We start from the raw sequence: 13,007 nt of genomic DNA, 5'->3' as shown, positions 1-13,007 counted from the left end.
AAGGAAGACAGGTGAGTCCTGAGTTTAAGCTCCTCAGTGGGTGGTACTGCTAACTATTTACCGAAAGGGAAGAATGGGAGGATGGTCCTATAAAACTTCGCAGGCTTATCAGACATTCAAGTGGGCATTTATGTGTAGGAATCAATATAAAATATAAATTGGAGAATTACATAAAGAACTACCTCGTTGTTTTAGAATCTCCATAGCCTTAGGCCTTATAGATGTGCCATCCGCCATATAATAAGTAGTTCTATTTCATGGTTTAACTGGGTGGATCCCAGACTTTCTGAAAAAATTATTGTATTACAAGCAATGCACAATGGAAATCTTTGTACAATATCTTAGTTCTACTTGTGCACTGTAACTTCAGTTCAGTTCTGAAAGTGGAGTTGCTAATTCTAAGGATATGTGCATTTTTACTGTCTTTTTCTTTTTTTTTCACTTTACATTTTTGAGAGGGGTCAAAATCCTTAGAAACGTTTGCACCTGTCTTTGCCTGCTGCAACACTGATGTTTCCTCGCATTCTGGCTAACAGTGGGTATTACCAGCACTTTTAAATTTTTGCCAATCTGGTCATGGAAAAAAGGGATCCTGTTATGATTTCAGTGCTTATTTCTTAGGAGTGGAATTGCACTTCCGCATACTAGCCAACCATTTGCTTTTCTTACTCATGCTCTCTTTGATTTTGAATTTGAAGCTATATATGTAGATTCCCTGTGTCCCTGTAGGTGCCAGACTCAGGAATCTGAGCATGGGGTGGACAGGTTGGTGAGCTCTCTTTTGGCAGGGACCGTGCACCTTTCATCCTGTGCCCTGAGCACCTGGCCACTGGTCCTGGGCAGGGCACAAGAGGAGAAACAGGCATGGTGTGGTGAGGACACAGCTAGGGAGATAATGATGGCGTAGGAAGGACGATACAGATTCCACTGCGCAGGGGACAGACCCAGCCCTCGAAGAATCCCCGCATTCCCGCCGGGGAACCCCCCCCCCCCTCGCTCCAGGTTGGTTTCAAAAGTTGCGACACGACCGAGGGCGTCCCGACAGCAGCCGTCGCAGGTCCGGGCTCTCATCCCGAGGCCCCCAGGCCGCAGAATCGCGGGGTGGGGTGGAGGGACCGTCTCCAAACGAGTAGGAACAGTAAAGCGAAACCAAAAGCCGTGCGCCCGTCCCCGCCGCTGCCGCCGCGCGCCCGTCCCCGCCGCCGCGCCGCGCCAGCTCCGGGCCCCGCCGGCCGCATCTCTGCTCCGCCATGGCAAGTCGCTTTTACTTTGGGTTTTGCAGGGCGGAGCGGGCCCCGTCCCGTCACCACGGTCCCCCAGGAGGACGCGGGGCCAGGCAGGACGGGCGAGGGTGCGGGGTGACCTCCGGGAAGGCGCGGGGAGGGACCCCGAGGACAGAGCCAGGCCGGCCTTCGCGCCCCCGCGCGGGGGGCAGTTCCCCGCAGGCCGGCGCCCCGCGCGCGCGCGTCGCCGCGGCCGCCTCCCGCGCCCAGGCCCGGGGTGGCAGGGACACAGCCGTTTGGTCGACGAGTGGCCGCGCGGGCCGTGTGCCGGCTTAACAGCAGTTCACGCGTTGGGGGACAGGGGCGGAGAGGGACGTGCTCAGAGATGGAGGCCACCGTTTCCTCTCGTAAAGGGCCAGCAAGAAGGATTCGAGCCAGGGACGCAAGTTGGGAAAGACGCCCGATGTCTTCGCGGGAACTCTTCTCTCGCGTGGCCTTCGTTCTTTCTCTAGACACAAAGGGCTCTGTGTTGTCACCGCCTTTGCTGCTTAGCAAGAACACTGAGCAGATGGAACACGTAGCCTTCCGTGTTCTTTCCATCGAGCGCTTGACAGTAGCGGCAGGGCCTTCCGTTCCCGGTGAGAAATGCCAAAGCAGTTGTGAGATGCAAGTGCGACTTTGTTTACCGGTGGCGGTAAAGGCGACATGAGTGAAAGTAGACAGCTGATTTTGAGGAAAGGAACATAAGCGAACGCGGTGAATAAACTTCTCTCTCCCAAGTGCTTGACTTACAAAAACAAACTCAGGTTTTCTTTATATCTTTTTGCTTTCTGATTCCATGGTCAGAAGTCTTTTAAAATGTATCATTGACGCGGGGAAATTGCCATCACCTTAACACCTGCTGGCCAAAATGCTTCTCCTGTATAAAAATCCTCTATCTCCATGTGGTACCTCTTGAAAGGGCTATCTCCAGGACCTCTCTTTTTCTTATTAATGGTGGATAGATGAGATGAATAGCCATCATGGAGAAGCTTCCTTGACTTCAAAGATAAATGTAGACATTGGAATAAAGAAATATGGCATTAGTATTGATGAGGGCAGAGGCAGAGTAAGGTTTTCTGAATTTAAATTGAAAGTTTTCCTTTGGTATTGCTGCAGAACAAAAAGGAAGGTAATTCACGAGCCACTTATCCATGGAAGTTGGTGTGAACTGTGAGAGCCAGATATATAGTAAATCAAGACAAATCTTGTATTAAAATTCCCTGCAAGTCTGAAAAATCTGTCATTTTTTTTTCCTCTTCTAGAAAAAACTCTTTTGGGATAATTACCTCTTACCACTTGGGGCTAGGATGGAGGAACACATTTTTATATTTTACTGCTTCGTGTGCAATCTAGTTGTCCTTGAATATTTTAAGAAACAGTTTTCCTCCATTAAAGTACGTCCCATAACAAAGAGTCAATACTTATGAGTTTCCTCTTCAGGAGACACTACCTTTGCTTTAAATGTCTCAACATGAGCCATTTTCATCCTCCACTTCTCCGTCCCTTTGCTTTTTCTGTGAACACTTTTGCATTTTTAATTAAATCTGACCATTAATTAAAAATCCAACCTCAGCCTTCAAAGTCTCTCTTTCATGAAGCCTTCTTTGACTGCTTTAGCCAGAATTAATCTTGCTTCCTAATTCTGAATGGCCTTTATTGTGTATTTTAGCATTTTACTGTGAATGGTCTTGTATCCTTGGATTTTGGGGTGTTGGTCTGTTCTTGTGGGGAAGTAGGCCTCCCTCTTTTTGTGCCTGTCATGCTTTGCTGTTGAAATGATTTATATGTGTGTCTGCCTCTTTCTCATCCGTAAGGTAGAGAGGTTCTTTTTTGTGTGTGTGTTGGTAATCCTAAAGCCCATCCAGGTGCCCTGCATATAATAAATGTTCAATAAATTTTTGTGGTGGAACAATTTCAGGGCAAGGGGTGTGCTTTTTATCTTTGTATGTGTCATCTTTGTTACCAAAAATATTGCCAGATATAGAACACCTGCTTAATTAATACTGTATTTGTTAATTGATTAACTAATTGACGAGATACTATATATTCTAAGAAATGCAGGTACATTTTTGTCACCTTATTTTAATAACCACCAGCTGAAATGTCAAAGGAGATGTTGAGAGAGTGCATATCCTGGGGGTGGTCATCATTGGCTTGAGTCATTTTCTATTGAATTCCTGCTATGGTAAATGAGGATTTCACTCACTCAAGTAACCCCTGACTTCTCCCACCTTTCAAGCTTGAAAGTTTTAATAGTGTTTAAAATGCTCCTATGGACTATTTTTGTAACTTTCATAATATACTTAAAGTTTTGTTAGTATTACATGATTTTCAGTAATATAAGTGTAGATTTTTCCGTCTTTTTTCTCAACTTCTGTTAGTTTTGCCTTTATTCTTACATTGGCAGGGTTGAATGTTTCCATTCTGTAATCATATTTAAGTCTTTGGTATTTTGCAGATTTAACAGAGTTAGTCTAAAAGATAAAAACCAATGAGTGTGTATATTTTTATGCAAACAGTAAATACTGTTTACAACAGGGCCTTATATTGTGCTGTGATTACTTTTTCTCCTTTTGGTCCAATGTCGTGTGTATTTTTCCCTTTTCCACTTACAGAAAAATATTCCTCGCAGCTGTGTCAAGTAAATTCTCTTTTTTTTTTTGTATTCTATAATTTCCTCCAAACATGCCACACTTTAATTTGCTTATGATCTTTAGGCTTTGGCCCTTTCAAATGCCAGAAAGTGGAGAGGGATGGGGCTTGCTCTGGGGTTCCAGCACCCATACTAGCAGATCAGATTCTCCCTAGAGTGTCCATTCACTTTTGTTTTGCCACAAGCTTTTTAACTAACCTTTCTGGTTTTGGTCCTTTTTTTCACTTCTGAGGTTCTGCCGTGAAGCTTGTCACCTTTCCATTGCAACTCCCTTTTCCTAATTCTGGGCTCCCTCTGTGTTATCCTTCCACACACTTCTGTGTCTTTTCTGTCTTTATGAAAGTTGTCGAAATCTCCCCTATCCTGCTGATTACTGCCCTTAACTGGGTTTATTCTCTTTATTCTTCTGCTTTCGTTTTAAGAGGCTCCTGGGGTAGATAGGACATTGTGTGTGTGCTTAAGACTGTCTTCTTGATCAGAAGCAGTTTGCCTATCCCCAGGGAAGTCCTAGTCTGAGTATATAGAGTTCTCTGAATTGAAAACCAAAACATCTTTGTGATCTGTGAGACATCCTGTCCTCCCTGGGGATAATTTGGGATAGATTATGTCTAAGCTCTGGTGTAAACAGGCTGGACTATCTATATAAGCATTGGGAGAAGTTTATAGTACACTTCCCTAAATGAGCTGGGGAACAAATTAAAACATTAATACAAGAAGTTCACAGAGAGTGAGCCCAGGGAAGGATATACTTGCAGTTGGTCTTCTCTTCCCAGGGCGACACGGTCTACAATAGCATGTGCTCTCAGTGGTTGAATTTTATCTCAGATATGTGCTAGAAGGCACATACTCCACTGCAGTCCCAATATTATTGCCAGGGTTTTATATTTTTATGGTGACTTTTTCCTAATTCTGAGAAGAAAAAAAAAGAGAGAGACAGAACGTGTTTCTTACTGGCTTAAGTAATTTCAACTCTACGATCAACAAAACATACTCCAAACTACCAAATTTTGTGGTTAGCTTGACTTTTTAAAAAATTTTTATTTAAAAAATTTATGTCTCAATCTTTTCCTTTGTGTTTATAGTTACTTTTAGGTCTTTCTAAAATCTGACAAATACTAACCAAGGTTTTCCATTTATTAAAAAAAGGGTTTACTTTTTACATTTTAACTCTCAAATTTATAGAGTTTATGCTGGTATATGGTGAGAGGCCAGGCTCTATCCTTGATATTTTTTTTAAGTATCTAATCTGTTGCAAGAGCGCCTGTATTGAATAAAATAGCCTTTCCCACTGGTGTGTAATATTGTCTATATTAAGTAGAATCTTATATATTTGAAGAGTATCCTACTATTTCTTTTGCAGGCATCAGTTTTGAAGGTCAAGGAATCCGAAGCTTCTGAAAGAACAATTGTAGTTGCTGGTCTTCCGGTTGGTCCCATTACGGATCAATTACTGACTGTATTAGTGAAGTGTCACTTCCAAGATATTGAGAATGAGGGTGGAGTTGTTGAAGATGTGATATATCCAACAAGAACCAAGGGAGTTGCATATGTAACATTCAAAGAAAAAAAAGGTATTTCCAAATCAAATTTTTTTAATCTTAGAAATATTTCTGTAATGAAATTAAAAATTGAATTTCATTAAAATAATTCATGGGATTGGTAAAGTTTAAACTACATTTAAAAAATAATAATTCTTTTCTTGAATATAAAAGTGGCACAGTAGTGTATTAGCAAGAATATATGTGAAAATGCCTCATAGAGTTGTCAATAACTGGCAGTCTTAAAGACTTCTTTTTTTCTATATTTTAACTCTATCTATATCTTGGGATACAGGTGATATGTTTTATTGTAGAAAATTTGTAAAATACAGAACCCCCCCCCCAAAAGTTATCTATAATCTCATAAACAAGATGAGTACTTGGAGAATTTTGAGGTGGCTTCAGCAATATAATTATACCCTTTGCTTCTCTTTGTTCAAACCAACAAATGGATATTCTCATATAGTATCTGCTTTATTACTGGGAAGGTTGGCCTGGGTAAATATGGCTTGGATCTGAGGTCAGATTGAGCCATTCTGTTTCCAGTGCCCAAGCTGACATAAGTGCGGAAGTTGGGTCTGCAGAGCTATCCACCCCTCCAGCCTCGTGAATGGGGCAGCCTCCTATACAGCTCAGTGGCTGGTAGAATAAATTGCCAGAGAAAGGTGAGTCTCCACGCCAGCCTCTTGGAGGTGAAAGTACTACATAAGAGTAGGCACGGAAGAGACCTTGCTCTGCTTGAGGGAAGGTAGGGTCCAGAGAGAGATCCAAAACACTGTGGATTCTCTCTCACCATTAGTTATGTCATTCCTTCTCAGTGGGGATGTTCAGGTAAGAGATGGCGAGAAGAGTTCCTCATTATTTCTCTAAGGGGAATGTGGAAATTAATAATTTTATATTATTAAGGGAAATTATTAATTTCATATATTGAATTGGTTACTCAGAGAGAGGAAGAGAGGGTCATTCATTCATGTATTTATTTACAAGTATTTATTGAGTGCCTGTTACTTGCCAGGCACCATCCTAGGCCTTGAGGTTATATAGCAATGAATGAAGTAGGCAAAATGTTTTCTTTCATGACGTGTACATCTGTGGGCGTGGAGAGATAATAAACAAGCCAACAAATGAATAATATAATTGTTGGGTGCTTGATTTATTTGTATATTTATATATTAATTACATATTTATATATTAAGATATAATATGGGGTTATGAAAAAATATAAAGAAAAATAAAGGGATGGAATGTGATGGACAGTGCTACCTTATTTTTTATTTTTATTTTTAAAAATTAATTATTAATTTATTGGCTGCATTGGGTCATCATTGCTGCACTTGGGCTTTCTCTAGTTGCGGTGAACGGGGGCTACTCTTCGTTGTGGAGCACAGGCTTCTCATTGCGGTGGCTTCTCTTGTTGTGGAGCACGGGCTCTAGGCGTGCCAGCTTCAGTAGTTGCGGCACGTGGGCTGTAGAGTGCAGGCTCAGTAGTTGTGGTGCACGGGTTTAGTTGCTCTGCGGCATGTGGGATCTTCCCTGATCAGGGCTTGATTCCGTGTCCCCTACATTGGCAGGCAGATTCTTAACCACTGCGCCGCCAGAGAAGTCCTGACAGTGCTACTTTAGGTAGAGTGGGTAGGAAAATACTCTGTTTAGGTGACATTTGAGCAGAGTTGAATGAAATAAGGGAACAACTCATGCAGATAAGAGGGAAGAACATTCTAGGCCTAGGGAAGGACTGGGGAAAATGCCCTGAGGGGTAGCCTGCTGGGCATTTTGAAGAACAGCAAGGAGGTACGTCTGACTGGAGTGGAATGAGCAAGGAGAGAATAGGAGATGTGGTTAGACTGGTAGCTAAGACCAGTTTATGTTAAGGAGCGCAGGGGTCAAGGTAGGGTGACAGGATTTTCTTCTGGATGAGATGGGAAGCAGAGGACTGACAGAATGTGACGGGCTTTTTTAAGATGATCCATCTGGTAGGTGTGTGGAGAATAAGAGCTACTAGTCAGTGCTGGTTTTTGACTAGGGTGGTAGCAGGGCAGTTGATCGAGAACTGGTGGGTGTTCAGAATTTGTAGATGGCCTAAGTGTCATTTCCTGAGATGCTGAACACGGGAGGAAGAGGACTGTTGGAGGTGGGCCGAGTTATTAAAAGTTGAATTTTGGTCATTGAGACGTCTCTTCAGATAAGGAAGTAGAGATTTCCATGGGCAGAAGGGAGCAGGGTCGATGTTGAAGATAGGATTTTGGAGATGATATAAAGAGAGATGATGTGTAAAGCTTTGGAAGTTTTCTCCATCACCCAGGGTGTGGGTGTAAGGTTAGCAAAGAGGTGTGAGGCTTGAGGCGTGGGGCATGTCAACACCTAGAGAATGAGCAGAGAAGGATAATTAGCAGAGGAGACTGAGCAGCTCAGCCAGTGAAGCAGAGGAAGACAAACCAGGACAGTGTGATATCCTGGATTCAGAAGGGTGAAGTCTCCTCATGACCGTAATTATCAGAGTGGTGGGGGATTTACTTTTACGTGTTTGTTATGTATTATATATAATACACATAACATACCTGTGTTTTATATATATATGTATAAATTTTAATGTGTTAAAGTAGAAGGAAAAACTATTTAAATGCTGAATTTAGAGGAAAAGCATAGAGAAAACCTTAGGTATTTTAAAAGAATTGAACATCTCTATTATTATGAATTAAAATTAGTGTATTGTGCCACAGACATTTCTGATGGCCCTTTTTCCACTTAGCCGCAGAGAATGTCATCAGAAAAAAGAAACACTGTCTAGCAGAGGCAGCTGGATCCACTGCGCTCACAGTCTCCCATTTTAGCGAGAAGGTAAGTGTGATGCTGAAGACACGCTGATCGTCCAGCTCCCGTCTCTTCTGCAGACTGTCTCCTCTACGCAGGAGGTGCAGAGCACCCTCACCCCATGACTTCTAGAGAAGAAAGTGCAAACTCCTTAACCAGAGTCAGTGTTAAAGGCCAGACCTGTGTTGACATTTTTTGGTTGTTGCCTGGTCTGTTTTTATGTTTCTCTGTGCCTCTCGATGCTTTTAAAGTGACAGTGAGCTTTTATGCTGTCATGGATAATGGCAGGCATCTACCTAAAGACGTGTTTTGTGGGGGAAAAAACCAATTAAGATGAACATTTAAAAAAAGGAGCTTTGAAGACCCAGGAAAGGTGGAAATAAGAGGAAAAAGTAAAATTCAAAGCATTGATTTAAAACTTTATTCTGTAAGAAAGCTAGGGTTCTGTGCAGCCATCTGATGAACTTCTAACTTGGAGGGTTCTCTACAGGGACCTCTATCCACAGAGCAGAACCAGAACAGTGTATATCTATGGGTTCTGCTTAAGACTGTTTCAAAGAAGCATTCTGCCTCTAAAAAATATTTGACTCCCTCTGGGGGAATCCAGCGAGGGACTGTGAATCCCAAAGTGAACCCTGTGGCCTTGTTAGGTTTGTGGGGTCCCTTCTATGGGTGGCTGTGGCGCAAGAAGGCCAGTCTGTGCTAAGCAATTGAGGCCTGGCTTAGGGTAGCTGCTGGGGAGACAAAGTGGCAGAAAAATAATGTGTGTATGTCGTCTGCTCCACTACGTGGTGCTGTTTTAATTTCTCTGTTTAATTTTAGGTCTTCAGCTCTGTAAATGCAGTCCTTGATCTTTCTGTTTTTCGGAGTCAGATCAGTCTAAGAAATCTGGTAATGGACCTGAAAAGGGAAATCCCAACTTTATGCTTCAGTCCTTTGGAAGCCAGTGGAAGAATCTCCGTTCAAGGATCATTTCTGACTATCAAGAAGCTCAAAGAATCTTTGCTATTAAAAGCAAGTTCTCTTTTAGAAGAAAACAGGAAGAGACAGAGCCTCAGAGGGGGTACATGGAGAAGTAGTCGCTCTTCAAAGCCACTCAGGTCCTCAACACCTGAGACTACGAGAAGAGGAGAAACGCTTGTTCTCGACACAGATATTTTCCTTTATCTGAAAAAGAAAAGCGGATTTTATGAAAGCACACTGAAAAAATTTCATGCTCTATGTCAAGAGACAGTGGATGGTGAAATTACCACACTTTGTATAAGGAATGCTCAAGGTAGTTTTCAGCCAAATAATGAAAAACAGGTAAAGGATCTCATTGAGAATTATTCACATGCGCTTCACTTCGAGCTTAGAAAGGAGATATTTATTTTGGAAGGAAAGGAAAAGAGAGAGAAAAGAAATATTAAGTTGGCATGTGAGCAACTAAGTTCAAAGTATCTTCAGGTTCTGGTTAATTTTTACAGGACACACATTGACATTATAGGATCTTCTTCTGACACGTACTTGTTTAAAAAAGAGGTCATGAAATTGATAAGGCAAAAAGTTAGGTAATGAAATCCTCAGCAATAGTAGCAAGAATGGTTGCTGCCTTCCTTTAATGAGCAGTGGTGATGTCATGCATGATGCCAGCTTTACAGACATTATCTCATGTAATAATTCTTCATTTTTTTGTTTTGTTTTGTTTTGTTTTTTGGCTGCACTGCACAGTTTGTGGGATCTTAGTTCCCCAACCAGGGATCAAACCTGGGCCCCCTGCAGTGGAAGTACAGAGTCCTAACCACTGGACTGCCAAGGAATTCCCTATCTCATTTAATTCTTGTGACCACCTTTCATCATAGGCATTGTCATCCTCATGTGACAGGGGAAGAAATTAGGATTTGAAGAGGAGAAAACACTTGTCTGAAGTTATCTAGCTGCCCGTCAGCAGGAGTTAAACCTAAAGATAATATCTAAGGTATAAAACTTTGAAAAAAAACTCACTAAACTTTAAAGAAACTTCACTTTCTCTACAATCCCGAATTCTTAGAAAAAAGAGGTAGCCTTCATTCCAACATATAAGAAGTTCGGGTGATTATTATGCCGTTGGCAATTTCTTAACATTTACAAAATTTGCGTTGACTCCAAATAGAGTCCTAGCAAAACTTACTGGAGAAGCTACTTAGGTGGTATTTCTGATGCAGGTAGTCATTACTTGACTAAATCCCATATTGGTAACAAGGCTACTGGACATACAGGACATTCTTACTGCTGCTTACTTAGCCTAAGTGCTTATGTAAAGTGTTAGTTCTCCTGTTGTAATTAGGAAAGAAGTATAGTGTCTATTTTATAATTGTATTGTAAAAGTAATAGCATTTCAGGAATAAGATCATGGGTGATGAGAAGATTAATAGCAAACACTTACTTGCTAGGCATAATTTTAAGTGCATTACATATCTTTACTCATTCAGTCCTGACAGCAACCCTGTGATGTAGCTGTTGTCTTCATCCCCCTTTCACAGATGAGGAAACTGGTGCTAGTGATGTGATATAACTTGCCATTGGCTCTTGCTTACTGAACCGTGCTTCTCCCTTTTGTGGTCTCCCACAATTCTGCTTAAACAATTGAGAAGTGTTTCCTTAAAGATGACAGAAGGATTTGAGAATTCTGTACTGAAGGGAAGCCAGAGCTTGTAAGTCATCTGGTTGTCTGTGACTGCCCTGCATTTAACTTAGCATTAAGCCAATTTGAAGTATCAGGAGCACTGCAGAGACCTTCCCAGGATAATGAAATGATACATCTCGCTCATCTCAAAGTAAACAAACATGGTTATGATGATTTGAACTGTTTATATCAGTAGAAAAGCATAAGAAAAATCTTTCATATATTCTTAGCTACCCAAATGCCAACTATGTAAATGATTTCTATTTCTTTAAATATGTTATTTCATTTCTCTGTGGCTAAACTTTTTGTCATGGGAAATTTCTGTTTATCCGAAGTGTCCAGTAAGGTAGCTTTAAAAAGGTCTTTGACTTTCATTTTGCTTTTAGGGGTTTGTCTCAGTCTGGATCCAATCAGGAGAGAGAAGGCACACAGTAATTTGAGCAGGGAAAGTTCAATGTAAAGAATTGTTAACTGTGACAGGGGACTGGCATAATGAGGGGTTGGCTTGTAAGAAATAGAAAAAACATGCCCGAGGGGGTCGCTGGGGGAAGCCGCTGGTGGCTGGGTGCAGCTGGCCCATATGTACTGTAGTGCTGGGGCGGCCTTGCCGGGGCGGGGGGGGGGGGCGGGGGCGGGGCGGTCGGGCCCTGGAGCAACTGCCCATACTGCGTGAGCCAAATGCTGGAGAAGCTGCCTGCACTGAAGGAGCTGGGTATGGGGGAAACTTCCTCTGCTGGGGACCTGGATTCGGAGGAGCCTGCCAGTTGAACGCACTGAAGCAGGAACAAGACTCTTTCCTCCTGTAGTGTCTCTCCAGCGCCCTCTACTGAGAAAGCTTAACATCTTGTCAGTACAAAGGAAAGCTATTTAAAGGGCCCAGGTTTGTTTTTACTGCGTAGGCATATAGAATGAATGTAAAGCTGAGTCAATAAATTCATAACTGGCAGTTATATTTGGTACTTACCAAGGCTTCCATTATTACCACAAATTTAATGTCAATGGAATAGGCTTTCAACAAAGAGCTGGATCAGAATAGTGAGGTTGTTTCTTGGTTGGTTAGACACAATGCTAATTGGTTGCAGGTATGAATATAGCATCTGCTTGAGAAGATTATGTATTTCAGGTGTTTTACATATTGCTGTCCATTTTAGAGTTCATTTAACGGCACTCTCCTTACAGTATGCTAGTTGTGTAACCAATTTCTATCCTTAATAAAGACTGACACTTTAATTTTCAGAATGGTAGTAGTGATTTTTATTAAAATTTGTTTTTGAAGGTTAGTCATGCCCAGGAAGATGATGTGAATTCTATCCTGTTCTAGCCTAAACTCTGTTGTGTGTCTGCCATTGGGAGAAAAACCTATCATTGAACTAGATAATAAGTTGGTACTTTTCAAAGAGGTTGCAGATGGTTAAGAAAGCCATTATCAAGTTAAAAGAAGATGTGGGGGGCTTTCCTGGTGGTGCAGTGGTTAAGAATCCACCTGCCAATGCAGGGGACATGGGTTCGAGCCCTGATCTGGGAAGATCCCACATGCCGCAGAGCAACTTGGCCTGTGCGCCACAACTACTGAGCCTGTGCTCTAGAGCCTGCGAGCCACAACTATTGAGTCCACGTGCCACAATTACTGAAGCCCGTGTGCCTAGAGCCCATTCTCCTCAACAGGAGAAGCCACCACAATGAGAAATGCGTGCACCGCAACAAAGAGTAGCCCCTGCTCGCTACAACTAGAGAAAGCCCGTGTGCAGGAACAAAGACCCAATGCGGCCAAAAATTTAAAAAATAAATAAAAATAAATCTTAAAAAGTCAATAGGAAAATGCATGTTAGTAAAAATTGCTGTTAGAAACAAAACTTGTCAGTGTTATAAAACTGATTTAGAAGGTTATTTTCTGTTAAACAGAAAAGAAAATAATCATACTTTATCAGTTTTTTAAGAAGTTAAACTTCTAATTTTACAGAGTAGTAAAATGTCATTGCCCTAATCAGTTGTGATACTAAGTGAAATGAACTTACATTCCTCAAAAGAGATGATCCACAAGTGGGCTTATCAGATCTTGTCTAGCATGGCATTAAAGGGTCACAAAATTTTTCTTT

General features: G+C 41.8%; 1 protein-coding gene across 1 annotated transcript; it reads left to right on the top strand.

Annotated features, from left to right (window-relative positions):
• The first annotated feature begins 1,015 nt into the window (after positions 1-1,015).
• Positions 1,016-12,674, top strand: RBM43 (RNA binding motif protein 43). Its single transcript, XM_057747105.1, has 4 exons — positions 1,016-1,253; positions 5,279-5,489; positions 8,206-8,294; positions 9,090-12,674. The coding sequence occupies exons 1-4, from the start codon at positions 1,251-1,253 to the stop codon at positions 9,819-9,821; spliced, it is 1,035 nt and encodes a 344-aa protein (XP_057603088.1). The 5' UTR covers positions 1,016-1,250; the 3' UTR covers positions 9,822-12,674.
• The last annotated feature ends 333 nt before the right edge of the window (positions 12,675-13,007 follow it).

The sequence above is a fragment of the Hippopotamus amphibius genome, chromosome 8 (assembly GCF_030028045.1).
Source record: "Hippopotamus amphibius kiboko isolate mHipAmp2 chromosome 8, mHipAmp2.hap2, whole genome shotgun sequence".
Lineage (NCBI taxonomy): Eukaryota > Metazoa > Chordata > Mammalia > Artiodactyla > Hippopotamidae > Hippopotamus > Hippopotamus amphibius.
Note: the sequence above shows the minus strand (reverse complement) of the source record. Positions and strands in the feature narration are given on the sequence as shown.

Bases quoted from the DNA above. Each gene is read 5' to 3' on its own strand.
- RBM43 (XM_057747105.1), top strand. The intron at 5,490-8,205 runs GTATTTCCAAAT...TTTTCCACTTAG, and splicing joins AACATTCAAAGAAAAAAAAG to CCGCAGAGAATGTCATCAGA. The intron at 8,295-9,089 runs GTAAGTGTGATG...GTTTAATTTTAG, and splicing joins TCTCCCATTTTAGCGAGAAG to GTCTTCAGCTCTGTAAATGC.